Source organism: Syngnathus acus, chromosome 6 (assembly GCF_901709675.1).
Source record: "Syngnathus acus chromosome 6, fSynAcu1.2, whole genome shotgun sequence".
NCBI lineage: Eukaryota > Metazoa > Chordata > Actinopteri > Syngnathiformes > Syngnathidae > Syngnathus > Syngnathus acus.
In genome coordinates, this window is record NC_051092.1 from 5,968,019 (window position 1) to 5,984,727 (window position 16,709).

The 16,709-nt window shown below is 40.7% G+C and overlaps 1 protein-coding gene and 1 long non-coding RNA gene across 5 annotated transcripts in view; one reads left to right on the forward strand and one right to left on the reverse strand.

Moving 5' to 3' along the window:
• Positions 1–16,709, forward strand: part of zc3h18 (zinc finger CCCH-type containing 18) — a 23,598-nt gene continuing 6,889 nt past the window's right edge. For all 4 annotated transcript variants that reach the window (XM_037254379.1, XM_037254380.1, XM_037254381.1 and 1 more), the window contains exons 1-11: positions 1–183; positions 998–1,983; positions 3,184–3,268; positions 4,765–4,913; positions 6,054–6,149; positions 6,927–7,069; positions 7,927–7,956; positions 8,102–8,216; positions 10,051–10,316; positions 15,395–15,577; positions 15,765–15,890. In XM_037254379.1, the coding sequence (XP_037110274.1) occupies positions 1,012–1,983; positions 3,184–3,268; positions 4,765–4,913; positions 6,054–6,149; positions 6,927–7,069; positions 7,927–7,956; positions 8,102–8,216; positions 10,051–10,316; positions 15,395–15,577; positions 15,765–15,890 (2,165 nt within the window). In that variant the 5' untranslated portion in view covers positions 1–183; positions 998–1,011. The remainder of the gene's footprint in view (positions 184–997; positions 1,984–3,183; positions 3,269–4,764; positions 4,914–6,053; positions 6,150–6,926; positions 7,070–7,926; positions 7,957–8,101; positions 8,217–10,050; positions 10,317–15,394; positions 15,578–15,764; positions 15,891–16,709) is intronic.
• The window catches only part of LOC119124424, a 15,778-nt gene continuing 10,498 nt past the window's right edge, over positions 11,430–16,709 (reverse strand). The window contains exon 3 of the long non-coding RNA XR_005098272.1: positions 11,430–11,513. This is a non-coding gene — a long non-coding RNA (uncharacterized LOC119124424). The remainder of the gene's footprint in view (positions 11,514–16,709) is intronic.

Here is a 16,709-nt window from a genome sequence, read left to right on the forward strand (position 1 = left end):
CGTGTCTTTATGACGTCAGCTAACGGCCAACCTCGCTGTGTCGAGTGGGGTGTTTTATTTTCTCAATCCTATCGGTTAAATTAGATCGTATATGAGACATTATAGACGTCAAACACCACTATCAGTGCGGAAGGACAGTTCTTAACGCAACCGTGACGCGTTTAAGGAGTTCCGGTCGGCAAGGTGAATTACATCGAGGGTTTGTTCATAGTTAGCTTAGTGGCGTTACGCGCATAGCTTACCACCGGGCTCGGCGCTCATTGTTTGCGAATTGTTGGTCGATTTACAAGTGTCCCGAGGTTGCCCAAGTGATAATGGACTTAACCTCAGAACATGAAGCTAATCAGTTTCTTCGATCATTCCCCGAAGACAGTTGGTTGTTGTTAGATGATTAGCCTGTTAACTATGCGCCCTCGCGTTATGGGCCTTGTTGCAGACTACACGTCCTGGCGGCTATTAGCATGCTTACCAGTCAATGACCCTGTCATGAATTGTGTCGTGTTTACATTCTCTTGATCGTTGTATACTGCTGTACGCACTAGTAGGTGACATTATTGCCTCTACATATGATTTTGAATGCTTTAAACCCATGCTACCAACTAGCAAATTGGCTAGTTTGCTAATGCTAAGAGGATGGTTCATTTGAAACATTAGATTCGTTGTGTGCACACTTACGTGTAAACATATGTAATTATTGACTCTTTTATTCCCTCCTTTATTATTTTAGACTGATTGTGTCTACAAGTGTGTACACATTTTACTTGAATTTGGCGATCGGCTTTAACGCAAGTGTCTTTACTAACATTAAAGCATCAAAATGGCCAGAAGGCCTGAACAATCAGATATTTTTCGCCTTATCACTTACAACTTGGGTGTGCTAAGAAATAGGGAATTATTGGAGTTTGCTATAGCAGCTTAATTATAGTTATACACAAGGAGACTGCCTTTTGAATCCATATTACCTTAAACTGTACGTGTGCCTTTTTTTTGCCTACAGTAAAATATTCTCAAATGGATACGCCTGAAAGCCCTACCCGGTCATTGCAGTCTCCCGTGGAGGAAAAGGACATTTCTGACAGTGAGCTACTGGATTCCCCCGGTGAGGAGGATGGGGTCATATCAGACAGTGAGCTACTCTATGAAGAAAATGGAGAACTGGTGGAAGAGGATGAAGATGAGGATACAGTCGAAATCAGAGGAGGAGGTCTGGCATTACAGGCGGTGGCAGGGGAAGAGGATGAGGTCGTACCTGACTTTGTTTCTGAGCCAGATGATGATGAATCTGTAGGAGAAACTGATGGACTGGGCCAAGAGGATGAGGCTATTTTGCTAATGGAAGGGGATGAGGACGATGACGATTATAAAGATGATGACGATGATGATAGACAGCATGAGGGTGGTTTGGATGGAGAGGATGAGGTTGAAGATGGAGATGATCGATTACTTCACACTCTGTCCCCTGAATTAGAACCAGCACAAGGCAAGAACTTTGTCACCAAGGAAAACAAAAAATCATCAGACACGTATGGGAAGTCCAGAAGGGATGCAGCGGTCCTTGGTGCTGATCGTGAAGATGAGGAAGAAGATGAGGAGGAGGAGGGAGTGAAAAACGTTGCAGAAGAACAGAATGATATTTTGCGGACTCGAGACGGGAGAGCTCCTGTGTCGAGAGACATTAAGGAGGACTCGCCGTCTGTTTCCAGGGAGCTGGATGAACATGAGCTGGATTATGATGAGGAAGTCCCAGATGAGCCCAACATCCCCCCACATGACGATGAGGAAGAAGAGGATGCAAAACTAGCCTTGGAAGAGGAGGTGAGCGAAGCCACAACTGTAAAAAAGCGAGAGAAGAAACCAATCCTTCCCCCGTCCCCCAAAGATGGGGAAACCAGAAAGACCGATAACTCCAAAATTCGTAGAGAGTCTTTGAAAGACAAGAAGAAAGAAGAGGATGATGGAGAGATTGACGAAGGCGAGATTGATGTAAGTAGACACGGTTTGGCTGATAACCGCATGGGGCTTGATTACAGTTGGTGTCACAGTGCAGGCAAATCGACCCAGATAGGATTTTATTTTCGCCCGTAATCTACCTGTATCTTTTTTAATGACACTGCGTCCTGCGCAATTCCAATTCCGTTAGCAACCTGGGTCGCGTTCATATGTGGTCCTAGATCGAATACGCATCAGAGGTTTTTTTGCAATGCGACCGCAGTCTAAACGGGCAGGGTGCATATCAGACCTGTATGTCACTAAAAGCGGGCTGCTTGGGAGTTAGATTGAATCTGTAGAGTTGTTCTGAGTAACAGTGTTGACTTATTATTATATCACATTAATCCAACTCGGAAGATGAAACATTAAGTGGTCCCTTGTGGCGATAGTAATTTAGCTAACGTTCAGCAGACAATTCTGGCGGCAGTGACGTGACGTCATCTTGAGTGGCGTCTCCATGTAATTAGGTCCAAGAGCCTCACTTCATTAACCCAAAAATGTTGTATTCATCTACCTCCTCCCAAATTGTTCATGTGGAGATATGAGATGATAAAACGTTTAGCCCCTACGCGCTGGACCATATTTACTTCCGAAATCTCTAAACTGTAAATGATGTCGTCTTTTTATGCGCGGGTGGGTTTCTTTGGGGACCCATTGAGTTCACACTCCAGACAGACTGAGGTTGCATTTAATAGTATGTAATGTGCTCAGTGGCCTAGTGGTAGGGTGTCCCCCCTGAGACTGGAAGGTTGTGGGTTCAAACCCCGGCCGGGTCATACCAAAGACAATAAAAATGGGACCCATTGCCTCCCTGCTTGGCACTCAGCATTAAGGGTTGGAATTGGGGGGTTAGATCACCAACTGATTCCCGAGCGCGGCACCGCTGCTGCTCACTGCTCCCCTCTCCCCCAGGGGATGGATTAAAATCACACGGGGATGGGTTAAATGCAGAGGACAAATTTCACCACACCCAGGTGTGTGTGTGACGATCATTGGGACTTTAATCTTTAGTCGATAAAAGACAGCATATTGTAATTTTTCTACTAAAAATCATTGAATGTGTTTCACTGTTATTTCGAGGCTCTCATTGGCAGCGTTTGCTGAATGAGCCGCTTCATACCTTGCAAGTTGAACATCATGTGCCTTAAAATGTTCTGTTCAATGTAAAGCTGTATTTTCGTGTTTAATGTCTAGGACGATGATTTGGAGGAGGGGGAGGTAAAAGATCCGTCAGATAGAAAGATCAGACCACGTCCTATCTGCAGGTTCTTTATTAAAGGTAAGTCATGTTAGAACATATCGTGACCTCTGTTTAGCTTCTGTTGTATAGAGAACCTGTAAAAATGCGTCCTGTAAATTGTGAAACAGTGTTCACAGTTGTGCCTTAATCCTTGTGATCCTCCACGGAACTATACAGATCATGTGGTTGAAATTTAAGAAATTGAGTTTAGGGCTCAAATGGCTCCTTGACTAATTTGGGTACCTTTGTTCAAAGAATTGCCCGAGGCATTTTTTTTTTTTCTGCCTTGAGTACACATTTATTTATGTGTACAATAGAAGTAATGACGTAGTAAGACGTCAAACTGCAGGAACAATAGTTCAAGCTATTTATGACAGTAATAGGCCGCCAACTTGATGAGAAAGCCAACTTGAAAGGTAAACGTAGCTCTTCAATGCCAAGTTGTTGTTTTTTTTGTCAATGTTGCAGCCTAATGACTGACTTGTTGTTTCCCAGACTCGCGTTTGCCGTCACAGACTGAAATAACATTCAATCGCTAATTAAGGGCACTAAAAAACAACAACTTGTAACTGTGATTACGCTGACACTGTCATGCGGCACCTTTTTGCAGCGTTTAATGGCACTCCAGCGTTAGCTCCTTGCAACGCTAGCTGCTAGAAGTGCTCAAGTGCCCCATATAGGCTTGCAAGAACTTTTTAAAGGCAGTTTATTAGACCTAAATGACACTATCGCAGTTTGATTCTCGCTGACAGCCTGACTGATGCCGTTCCTACAAATCACTTTTTATCAAACCAGACTTACTCAAGTCAAGCCTGCTGTTTTCCGCTAGCAAAATTGCTACTCTGTTTCTGTTGTTAATCTGTCTCATAGATCTGCTACGCACAATTGAAATTTTAAGTATGAAATATTGTCTGAAATAAAAATCAGTTGGTTGTTCGTTCAGTGGGAATTTGTTTGGGGTCTTCTGTATTTATAAGACGATTTTCGTTAATTATTATTTCTATCCGAATACCCAATCATTTGATAATAATTAAGGATAAACAGAAGACTAGGTGATTACCAAAATATTCCATAGCTGAAGCCCCAATAGAGTTATGTATATTTTCTGATAATGCATTAAAATGCTCTCACGTGATGTGTAGATTGTGGAAATTGGACAATATTTGGTACAGCTATATGAATTTAAAGATAAGGAATCAAGTAGTAACATTGATCTAAGTTGGCCCTAGCCCATCGGGAACAATTAGCTTAACAGTAAGGCTCTTAGTGCTCTCCAACTCTCGTCTCTTAAGTGTCAGTTGGAATAACGTAACATGGTAAACATTTCTTTTAGTAGAACTGCAATTTTATGACACCGCTCTCCCCAATTCATGCAGCTCACTGATTGATGAAGTCAATGTTTTTGAAGAGTCAATCATTATTGATCATTATTTATTGCCAAAGATGAACCACTAATAACTCCAACCTAAATCATTACAAGATTCTATTGTGTGGTCTATTTTCATGAACTTTCAAGAACTATTTTGTTTCACCAGGCAATTGTACTTGGGGTATGAACTGTCGGTTTATCCACCCTGGTGTCAATGACAAAGGTAACTATTCCCTCATCACAAAGCCAGACATCTTCTCACCTAATGGAGCACAGCCTGGAGGACCCCTGCCGCTTATACCCAACAACTCCTGGGTAAGTCGCTGTCTCACTTCTTCAAGTGGGTATTTGTGTTCTTTTTAATCATGTGTGCAGGACAAGGGAAAGTCCATTTATTTGAATTTGTTTGACAAAGTGAAACTTGTATGTTGTATTAGTCACAACGACGTGAAATATTTCAAGTTGGACTTTTTTTTAATTTAGATCATTATTGTCAAATGTTGGCCTTTTGAAAAGTGTTCTCAAACTCGCAGCCCGCAGGCCAATCACCTTAATATGAGAGTTTAATGTTAGTGTCGCCCACGATTTTGATATGAATGATTGTGTGCGAGTGGATTGTTTTCTGTTTGTATTTGTTGTTTGTATAGCGTCATAGTTTGAATGACTTTCACCTTGCGTTATGCTTTAGTGGTTTGCCTGTTTGAAACGAATAAATTCATCATCAATGTGGTTCAAGTCAGGCAAGTTTGTTGGCCGATCAAGTAGTGTTAGTCCATGGCTGTTTAGATAGGTATTGGTAGTGTTGATGTATGGTCAACTACCAAATCCTGCTGAAAAATAGAATCATTGTTTATAAAAAGCTTGTCGGCAGCCAGACTCATTTTTTGCTCCAAGATTTTGTGGTTGACAGCTGCATTGACTGTGGACTTTAACAAAGACAGTGGCTCCACACCAGCATGGTTGACAAGGTTCCCCTTAGCATTACGGACCGTGGAAACATCACAGTGGACTTAAAGCAGTTTGACTTTTGTGCTTATTCACACTCTGTAACATTGAAGTGCAAATGAAATGCAAAATTGACTTTCTTCTGAAAAGAGTTGAGACACTGGGCAACAAACCTGTACTCCCAGGGGAAAGGGAGCAGGAGACAGAGTAGAAGTGGTAGTCATCAATAATCATTGAAACTTCCATCCATTATCTGAACCACTATATCCTTTATGATATCATTTAAATATACAAGTTCATTGCCAGTTTTGGCAGAGTCATCGCAACATGGCTCACGGTCCAAAAAAGAGGTTTCCTTTTCGGAGGTGCTGGCACAACCTGTTAGCAAATTGGCTTTGCCTCACAAGCGCGGGCTGCCTTGTTTCTTTCTGTTGCTTTGTTTTCACACCTGTATTTGCATATTTGTAATTGTTTTTTGGCACAGTATAATGATCATCATTTCTCTTTCAGGCTGCACCCGCAGTGGAAGAGCTCCCCCCTCCTCCACCTCCTGTCGAACCTCCCGTGGAAAGTGCGTGGGAGAGAGGTGTCAGGCATGCCAAAGAGGTAACCATCATGTGTCAAAACTGGATGAATCACATATGGGGTTTCGAAGGGCAGTCACAATGTTGCATTATATTTGTTTTAGAATTCCGATGAGAATTTCCGTACTGGTAATTCTCAACTGGCCTGGAGAACGACACAATGGAAATAAATCAATGAATGCTCACTAAGACAAACAATACTAACTTGCTTTGCAAACTACACAAAGCGGTCTTTAGTGTCGTTCGCTGAAGCTTTTATTTTACCCGTTTCGCAGTCCAGGGTCAGCCCACTGCATTTTTTTGGAAGGGGGGGGGACAATTTTCACTCAAAACTACTCGGATCATCTGTTAACCTGGTCAATTTCTTTCAGTATTCTTTTAGCAGAGTGGCATTGGAGGCTACTCAAAACAAGAATGATCAAATACAACGTCAAATATCTTGTCTTTGTAGTGTATTCAGCTAAATATAGATGGAAAGGAATTTGCAAATCGGTGTAATTTGTTTTTGCCAAAATCTTACACAAAGTTCCAATTTAATTTGATTTAGGATTTGTAGTTTACGGACATAATTGGCCTTTATTTGGTATTGCTATTTTGGCTTGGTTTTGGCTACTCTGGGGGAAAAACTCAAGATATCACCACTGTCACTGATGACGGCTGTGTCTGTAAAAATTCAGGAATGAGTAGAATATTTGGGTAAAGTGTTATCTTCAAACTAGATAGTGGACCCACCAATGTGCTCAGGCATGGCCGTGTTCATTTATTAAACAAATTCTGTTTACTTTTACGTTTCCTGTAGATTTTGAAGAAGGCCACCATCCGAAAGGAACAAGAGCCAGACTTTGAGGAGAAATGTTTCAATGTGACTATTGGAGAAGATGAGAGAGAATTTGACAAGGAGAACGAGTTCTTCAGGGACCGCAGCTACCGTATAATCAGAGAGTATGATCTACCTGCATTTGCTGCACTGATTCCTTATTTGAAATGACTCATACTTACTGACCAAATGGTCAGCGATTGGGACCCGAATTATTTTTGTCTTTCAAGATTCAACTGACAGGGAAAACGCTTGTTAGTGGGACATCCCCACATATTGAATGGGTGTCACTCAGTTATTCGGATTTTCACTATTGGGTGCAAATAGTGGGCATCCTCCGTAGGCTACATGGTTTTAAAATTAAGTAATAACATAACCTTGGATGGAATTAATTTGATTTCCAAAAATTTGCAATGTCTACATTTTTTAATTTGAACTTTACCCAGTTACAATGGGAGAACTGAGTGTCAAAATAAAGCACCTCGATTGAGAGGTTCTAAAGCCATTATGCAATCATTGAGGGTACTTGGTACTATATTTTGTAAATATACATACTGGATTGATAAACTAGACAATATAATTTGGTTTTTTGGTATTACCTTATTGCTCTTTCTTATGAAGACCAGATACTGCAGGCAAGACTGCATTAATAGGTGACCTGACTTTCCTGGGACAGAAATGACTTAGGACTTTAAGTCTTGATGGTTAAGACTTTGTAATTCTTGCACATGTGGGACTTGGGGATGGTATCACCAAGCTCACTGTTCAACATCGGCTCATGTAGATGGTGTTGGTGATTAAACGACAGTTAACACTGTTGGTATTAATTGATTAATCAATATAATAATTAATACATAATTAATTGATTGATTACTCAGCTTTTTATTTAAAAAAAAAATACTCTTTTGGATGTTTTAATCAATATGAGACAGTCAATAGAATATAAACAGTTTATTCACTAATATTTAATTTGCTCTTCCAGAGAAATGGACATCAGAGAGCCAATATATGGGTAAGTATAAACTAGTCTATATTAAAAGCTTGCTTTATCATCCCAGTTGTTACAGTCCATCAAAAAAATCAGCAGACCTTTAACTCAAATGTTCAGGTATGCACATTTTTGATGTGTCCATTAAATTGCTGTAATACGTTCACAGTGATCAATATGCTGATCCATACTATGACTATGAAATGGAGGCCCTATGGCGAGGTGGGCAGTATGAAAATTTCCAAGTGCAGTATACCGAAGCTCCTCTTCCATACCACTATAATGTAAGTATCCTCAACGCATGCAACGACTTATACAGGCTGTTGATCTGCTTCTTGCTCTCGTAGTGCAGAGACCTTTTTTTCCATTTCTTTTAAGTTGATCACTTCTTTTAAGTTATTCCATTTATATATATATGCAAGATGCCATTTACCATGAATAACTGTCAAGGAACTTTTGCATTACAGTAATTGTATGACACGTCGTCCATGTGCATGCATGACCAATAGTGTCAGACCACCTCTTCCAAGCGTGCCAGAGGAGGGGAAGTGTACCGAACCTAAAAAAATCTGGAAAGTTGCTCTAAAGTGTTGTATCGTGAGGTGATGCCGCACGTAAACATTTTGAAGGATGGATGTTTGCAAAGCAACGTGAGTGCAGGCTAGAGGAGGCCAGGGGAAAGAAGGGTAATCGCACCAAAGTGTGTTACTACAGAACTCATCTAGTGTGAGTGATCCCTTTTAGACAGTTGCTTTTCTGTTACTTTATTTCACCAGCATTCACATTCACACGACATCAAGTTGATCAACTTTGAGCGGGAGTGAACATTCACAAGCAAAGGAAGAACATAGACTCCACACAGACCCTGAACAAAACCCTTGTTGGTAGGGCTTCACAATATATTGAAAAAATATCCATATCGCGATAATGGCAATATGCCTATCGCAACGGGAATACAAACTTAAATGCACATCGCCGTTTCGTAGTTGAACATTAAGGGGGTTAAAATTAAAGTGTACCCGTGGAGCACAGAAGACAAAATATGGTTTATCAAGAAAAACTGTATCCAAACACATTTTGGGTTACACTGGTTGTATTATAGCAAGCTTATAATAGTTTGCCGAACCCATTTGTCGAGTCTCCCGGGGCACATCCATATTGCCTGTAAAAAAGGGGAGCCTAAGGTGCGCCATGAAGCGACGGCATTGAGAGCGGTTTTGGGTCGACCACCTCATCAATACAAGGTGACTTGGCGTCTGACTGCAATGCAGCTTTTTCAAGGTCAGATTCAGAAATACCTGAGGCACTCTCACAATTTTCCAGTGTCGATGCTGTCTGAAGGTAAATAAATGATTTTATCTGACATCTCCATGTCAAATGAGGAAGCAGGCGGGGCTGACGGCTTGCTCTTGGCTTGCTCTTGGCTTGCCCTTGGCTTGCCCTTTTCTTCTCCCCCTACGACCGCTCATTAGGGTCCCCTCGGTATTAGGGGGGAAAAAAAGAAGGCAGATTTACAGCCCTAAGTATGTGATCTGGCGTATCACTCAAAAGCAAGTGCTGGGTGCAAGGGAAGAGGGCCCTGTCAATGACTTGACATCACATCCGTTCCCAACATGGCCCTGTGCATTAAAATACACCAAGAAAATTATTTTGGGCAAATACAAGACGAGACACAAAAATAGAAACACCAGATTGCCTTCAAACTTTACAAAATTGCTCTCTTTTACCCATCAAGGCTGTAGAAGCCCCAAGGGTACACTTTAATTAGAATACATTATTGAGCTTGTCACAGGAAAAATAATATTGAAGTTATATAAAAAATGTGATTTATCTTAGGTACAAAATGAATATTGCAATAATATATATCGCTTTATTAAACAGCATCACATTTTTTTCAAATATTGTGCAGCCCTAGTTCTTGGTCTACATACCATTGCCCCACAGTTGGGTAATCCTGACATCTAGTCAGGACATCCAAAAAAAAAAAAGCCTTTACAAGACGTTTTTGACCAAGCAACAGATGTCAATCCCAGGGGGATCTAATCCTGTGTATATTGTTGGTAAAATATTTTAAAAATAATACAACATGATTTGTAATGATTTTTGTCACCATTCCAGGAGCGGGAAAGGGAACGGGACCCTCGGGAGAGGCACAGAGATCGAGAGCGGGATAGAGATCACCGTGAAAGGGAACGCCGGCAGAGGGAACGAGAGCGGGAGAGAGAGCGAGAGAAGGAGCGAATAAGGCGGAAAGAAGAGTGGGAGAGAGACAGGATAAAGCGCGATGAGAAGGAGAGACCGAAGATGCGTCCTCCTCGAGACATGCGGGAAAAGAAAAATGATAACAAACTCAAGCCACAGTCACCTTTAATTCTACCACCCAAGTAAGTAAGATACGTGATCAATCTCTAAAATCTTGCGATAGAAGGAAGTAAAGATGGTGATTTGAGTCATTGTGTCTTGGACTGAAGTCAACTTGAGTTTCCCTTTATAAATGTATAAATTGTTACTGAATATGATACAAAGTAGTGCTGTCAGGTGTTTAAAAAAATAATCTAATTACAGGATTTGGAATAAATTCATTTTATGAATCACATTTTTATCATAATACCCCTATTGAAAGTTATTGTACAGACTATCGCTTAAAATGTCCAAAACAGCGATTAATTGGCACCAACATTTACATGGACATCTCTACTTATTACTATTTCAACATATTAAAAGGATTAGCCTCTCCATGGCTGATTTAAGAGCAAGAAATGAGCAGCCTCTCTGCAACTCAAGTGCCGTTTCTGTCACGGCTATATCCTTTCACCAGTCACAAACGTACGCAAACACGATGCGTTTCCGAAAGGCTTTACGTAAGAGGAATTGTCAATGCGTCGTTATATTTTCAATTGAAATTGAATAGTTTAAAGCTATAGACATGGAGGGGAGGGGTCTGTGGCCCTATTCTTCATTAAAAGTGGGCGGTTTAAAGGCGTTCGTTGTTTCATTATTTCTCCAAAATGAATAGATAAAATAAAAAATGACTAACTTATTTTCCTGATTAAAAAAAAAAAAAATAGATTAACTGGGTTCGTTAGTGAAAAATGAATCAACCTGTTTCAACCTTTCTTTACCGTATTTTCTGCACTATACGGCGCACTGGATTATAAAGCGCACTTTCATTTAATTTTTTATTTTAGAATTGTTTTCATATATACGGCACACCCGTTTAAAAGGCGCATAGAATAGAAGCTACTACAGCAAACTGGGGTTGACTAGGGTTACGTTATGCATCCACTAGATGGAGCTGTGCTAAAGGGAATGTCAACTCAGTCAATGAGGTAAAAAAAAGTCCAACTCCCATTCCATATAAAAGTGATACGGTTTGGCTTCTTACTTGGTCCAGCAACCCCACTAATTTTTGATGGTCAAAAACATTCTATAGTTTAAAAGAAAAAAGTACGTGCGTTGATGTGTAACGCGTTTATTAGCTTGTTAGCGTTGGCGCCAGGTTTGTGTATGCGCAGCCAAACTTGCTGCGATGAGGGGGTTTGGTCACTGTCTATTGCGCATGTGCGGTTCACTGTGTTTGCCTCCCGACAGGCTACCTATATGTCAATCAAGCGATGGGATGGATTCTAGCCTATAGAGTTTTTAAAATGTCAAGCGATCGACCAGTAGTAGCTTACTTCGGTGACGCCCCTGACCACGGTTGCTGTAATGCTGAAAGCGATGCGACCTTGTAGTTTACTAGTTGTACTGCAACGTACGGAAATATTTTAGCAGAGCGCTGTGTACAACCAGTATGGATCAATAAATTCATCAATTGATCCGTATATAAGGCGCTCCGCATCATAAGGCGCACTGGGGTTTTTTTCCGAGTAAATTATAAGCTTTTAAGTGCGCCCTATAGTGCGGAAAATACGGTCATTTGCAATACGCATTGAGTCGTCTAATATTGTAGAGATATATTTTTGAATAAAATGTCCCAATGACAAGTTAATATGTAAACCAGAGCTGCCAACTGTTACAGATTGTTTGTATTTTGTTATGGAAATCACTGATTGCTGGAGGAATTTTTGGGCCGTAACATTTATTATAATGGATATAAGCTGGTGGCTCCGGTGACAGCGCACCTCACTGGTTTTTCACGATGAGTAATAATCCAGTGACACGATGTTAACGGGATGATATACACGTGTAGCAGGAGAGAATGTGGAAGAGAAGTCAAATGATGAGTCAGTGTGTGGGTATGCTGACCAACAGCGAGCCAACATTGTAGCCGCTAATGTAATCTAGAAGTGCGTTACCAGCACGAGCCAAATACAGCAGTTACATCACCAGAAAAAAAGTTATTGGCGCTTCATCAGATTTTTTTATACCATGTGTGTGTGTGTCTGTAATTTCAAGATGATACTTCATGTACTTGTACTTCAGTATTTGGCCACTTTATACTTTTCAAACTTCTGTCGTATTTCAGGCTTCACACATAAATATATGAATTGTAACTTTTTGGTGAGGAATGGGACACACTCATGAAGTGGAATAGATTTTTGGGTATATTTTAAACTTTTTTCACAGTTAAAAAACTGAAAAGTGGGACGTGCAATATTATTCGGCCCCCTTGCTTGAAAACTTTGTAGCCGCCTTTTGCTACAGCCTTAAGTAGCTTGGGGTATGTCTATCAGTTTCTTGCCCAGTCTTCCTGGAAAAACATCTCAAACTGAGTGAGGTGGAATGGAGAGCGTTTGTGAACAGCAGTCTTCCGCTTTTTCCACAGATTTGCGATTGGATTCAGGTCTGAACTTTGGCTTGGCCATTGTAACACCTGAATATGTTTCTGTGTGAACCATTTCATTGTGGATTTGGCTCTGATCTCCTTAGTTGAGATGAAAGTTTAGAGGGACGGCCGGGGTCTTGGTAGATCTGGAGTTGCCTGGTAGTCATTCCATTTCAATATGATCACTTGCACAGTGCTCCTTGACATGTTCAAAGCTTGTGAACGTTTTTGTATCCAGATCCGGTTTTAAACTTCTCTCCAACAGTATCTCGGACCTGCCTGGTGTGTTCCTTGGTCTTCATGATGCTTTCTGAGCTTTAAACAGAACCCTGAGACTATCACAGAGTAGTTGCTTTTATACAGAGATTTGATTACAGACAAGTGGATTCTATTTATCATCATCAGTCATTTAGTACAACATTGGCTCATTCAGAGATCTTCACTGAACCTCTGTAGTGAGCTTGCTGCACTGAAAGGAAAGGTGCCGAATAATATTGCACGCCCCACTTTTCAGTTTTTTATTTGTTAAAAAGGTTTAAAATGTCCAATAAATTTCATTCCACGTCACTTGTTGATTCTGAAAAATTACAATTTATATCTGTTTGAGGCCTGAAATGTGGGAAAAGGTTGAAAAGTTCAAGGGGGGGGGGGGGGGGGGGGGTGCTTTTCTTACGCCTTTACAATCCACTTCCTGTAAAGTCCTCACTTAGACTGAGCTATGCTTTTCCTGAACCCTCATAAAAATCATTTAATTACATCGACAAGCTTTGAAAACACTGTTTACTTGACATTGAATGGATGGATGTTTACTTTCTTTGTTTGATTTTTTTTTTTTGTTTGATCCTTGAGCAAATGAAATGCTTCATCAAATGTCTAAAAATAGCTTGCGATTCTATTTTTAGTTCTGACACCCAGATGTATTGAGTCATCTATTTGCTCTTGCATCACACTTGCGGAATTTATCATTAACACCAAGTCATTGACTAATTGACATACAACGACAATATGTTGTTCCAGATAAGATCATCACCAACTCTCATGACAATGGTCTTCTGTTTAATTATCAGTTCTTCCTGTTTTAGCGTGATGCTAAACTTAAATGGGTGGATATCGCAATGAACCAAAATATGCAACAGTGCTTAGCACCACTTTTATTACAGCCCTTTTGAAATGCAAGAGTGGGGAAATCCCCGAACATGTTCATTTCCTCCTGTCAATACTTGCAGTAATTCGTTAATTCGAACAATATCTCTACCCAAGCAAACTGTCACGTAATGACCGGCCAATCCTGAATGGTTCACATAACACTTGAAAGTTTTTAGATATAACAGGAATGCTTTGTTTGTATTACGATCCTTGATGCGTCACAGGGAGTTGTCCGAGGATGTGAAACTCATTTAAATATTGCAAAAGGTGTCGTTTGCTCCTTTATTGTTGTTTGTGGTTAAAATTGGATTTGGGTGATCTCGCTGGACTTTATCCTGGTAATTGTATAACATGGCAGTCAACAAAGAAACGTCATCTGTGTCGTGCAGAATCCTTGTACCACCGTCATAAAAAACAAGCCATTTTTGACACTTCAGATCCGGCAATAATTTGTAATTTGTCAATCATTTGTCTACACAGACTAATAGTATCAACTGGTGAAAAAATTCTAATTTTCCAAATTTTAACTTGGGGTTTTGACTCGAAGCCAGCAATATGTAGCAGGGATGAGAATTTTCCGCGGATCCGAGGATTTCTGTGTTTTTTTCCGTCGAAAGTATCATTTTTGTGAATGGTGTAAATCTGTTGAGAAAATTATTTTTGTATATATGGGGGGGAGCGGCCGGCCAGCTGGCCGGGCAACGTTAGCCTCGGCGACTTGCGAGCATTCCCTCGCCTGCCGTGACGGCATCTTTAGGCACATCTCAAAACAAAGTTAGTTAAGATGTGAGTACGGAAATTGGCTGGCAGCAGTGATGCGACAACATCCGCCTTATTTTCGGCAGCATTTTGGCGCTACTTTGGTCACATCATTTCCACTTGTTAACTTACGCGGAGAACTAAGTAAGTTTTCACACTGTCACAATGTGAATTTGCGATTGGGTTTTCATCACTTGTAGACGAGTTATTTAGTTAGATAGATCGAGGGCCTACTCAGCAAACGTTTTCGCCAGCATGGCGAAGGTTTTGGAGAAAAAAGACGAGGATCGTGCCAGGGAAATAGACAAGTCGAACTGCTTCAGATGGGCATGGCTCGAGAGCAGCGTCATCGTACAACTCGGAACACAGTCCGTAACCATGTGCCTGACTGAACAGATCCGTGAAGTAGATGTCCCGGGGAAGGTTTTGTGTATTCTCTGTCAAGATAGGATCAGCTATGGAGGTCGCGACTCTAGGAACATTAAAAGAGCACATCGAAGCAAAAAAAACCACAAAGCTACGTTTTGACTTTTACAAGCATGTGGGTTTAGAAAGTAACATGATGTTACATGTAAGCTAGCTGTTTTGTGGCAAATATCTGTCCAGCCAATATCATTACGACTGTTTCAATTAGTGTATCAACACATTTACACAGATTTACCAAGTTGCATTTAAATTTTATTGGATTGAAAATAATTTGTTCTGAAAATGTAGCACTTCACAAAATTCTCAAAGCAGTCCTTTCATTCTAACATGTCTTACTTATTGCTTCGTCTTCTATCTTTTCAGCCGACCAATGGAGCCTCCCACCAAGAAAGAGCTTGTGCCAGCAATGAGACAACCGGACGAGTGGAAGGACCCTTGGCGTCGGTCAAAATCCCCCAGGAGAAGATCCAGTCTGGGTTCTCCACCCCGAGGTCGTCGGAGAAATCGTCATTCGGGTTCTTCTGTTTCTCCATCAAACTCTTCCCGGTATGAGCTTTCCTTGCAAGTCATCATGCCTGATAGAATGATGAAAATCTCATTCTACAATATACCGGCTGTATGGCTTGCGATTTTATTCTTTTATTGCAGCCACCAAATGATGCGCAATCTCCAAGTATCTTTCGATTTGTGTCAATGTTTTTCTTTGCTCCTTCATTTTCTCTGTCTGCCACAGGTCTTCGTCTCACTCTTCGTCCTACACTGGCTCGGGCTCCTCTCGTTCCCGCAGCCGCTCCACCTCATTCAGCTCCTATACCAGCCACTCCTCGCATCACAGCTCTTTCAGTGGGAGCCGCTCGAGGTTTGTTTGTCTCACAATGCCTTTTAAATCATTTTGTATACCTTCTCTGCAGCTTTACTAAATATACCTGCTCGCAAAACTACCTGTATAAAATTCACATTAGCTCAAATGGCCTTGTTCAGTCACATTCCTTGCAGACTGCTTATTTGCTGTAGGCTCACCACAGACGGGGAGATGCGGCCAAAAGCGACTAAAGTTGAGCATTGCCAAAATAATTAGTTGTTGAATCAAACCCACGTACAAAATTTAACACTGCTGTGTTCTCCGGACGGAAAAAGACAACTCGGTGTGTCATATTTGATCAAGCCTTACTCTTTCATTAATATATTGAAATTGTAATCCATTCCTGCTTTTTCTCATTAAAAGTGTTTCTAAACTTAGGTTCATACAATCCCAATCAGAAAAGGTCTTTCATACCTTTCTCTTCTCACATGTTGAAAATCGCAGTTTTCTTTTGACCCATCTCCATAAATTATCATTTTATCCGTTCAAAATGCCAGGCTGAGCTTTTAGCTATACCTCATGTTTCGTTATATCACTCTCATCCTGATGGTCTTGCACTGTTCATTTTAGCATTGAGTGCAAAATAGTTTTTTCAAGCTAATGTTGCAAAATTGTGTACAAAAGAACCACGCGCGTTATTAGCTGTCGGCTTTTCTTTTCCCTGTGAAATGGATAGTAAGCTTACTTTACAAAGGCGTTGTCCTGAATATATTGATATTTTGTTTGTTAGATTGGGTTGCTCAATAAACTTATGGAATGGAAATTGTGTATTGTTAGAATAACAAAAATATAAACATGTGTACTACATTAAACTTG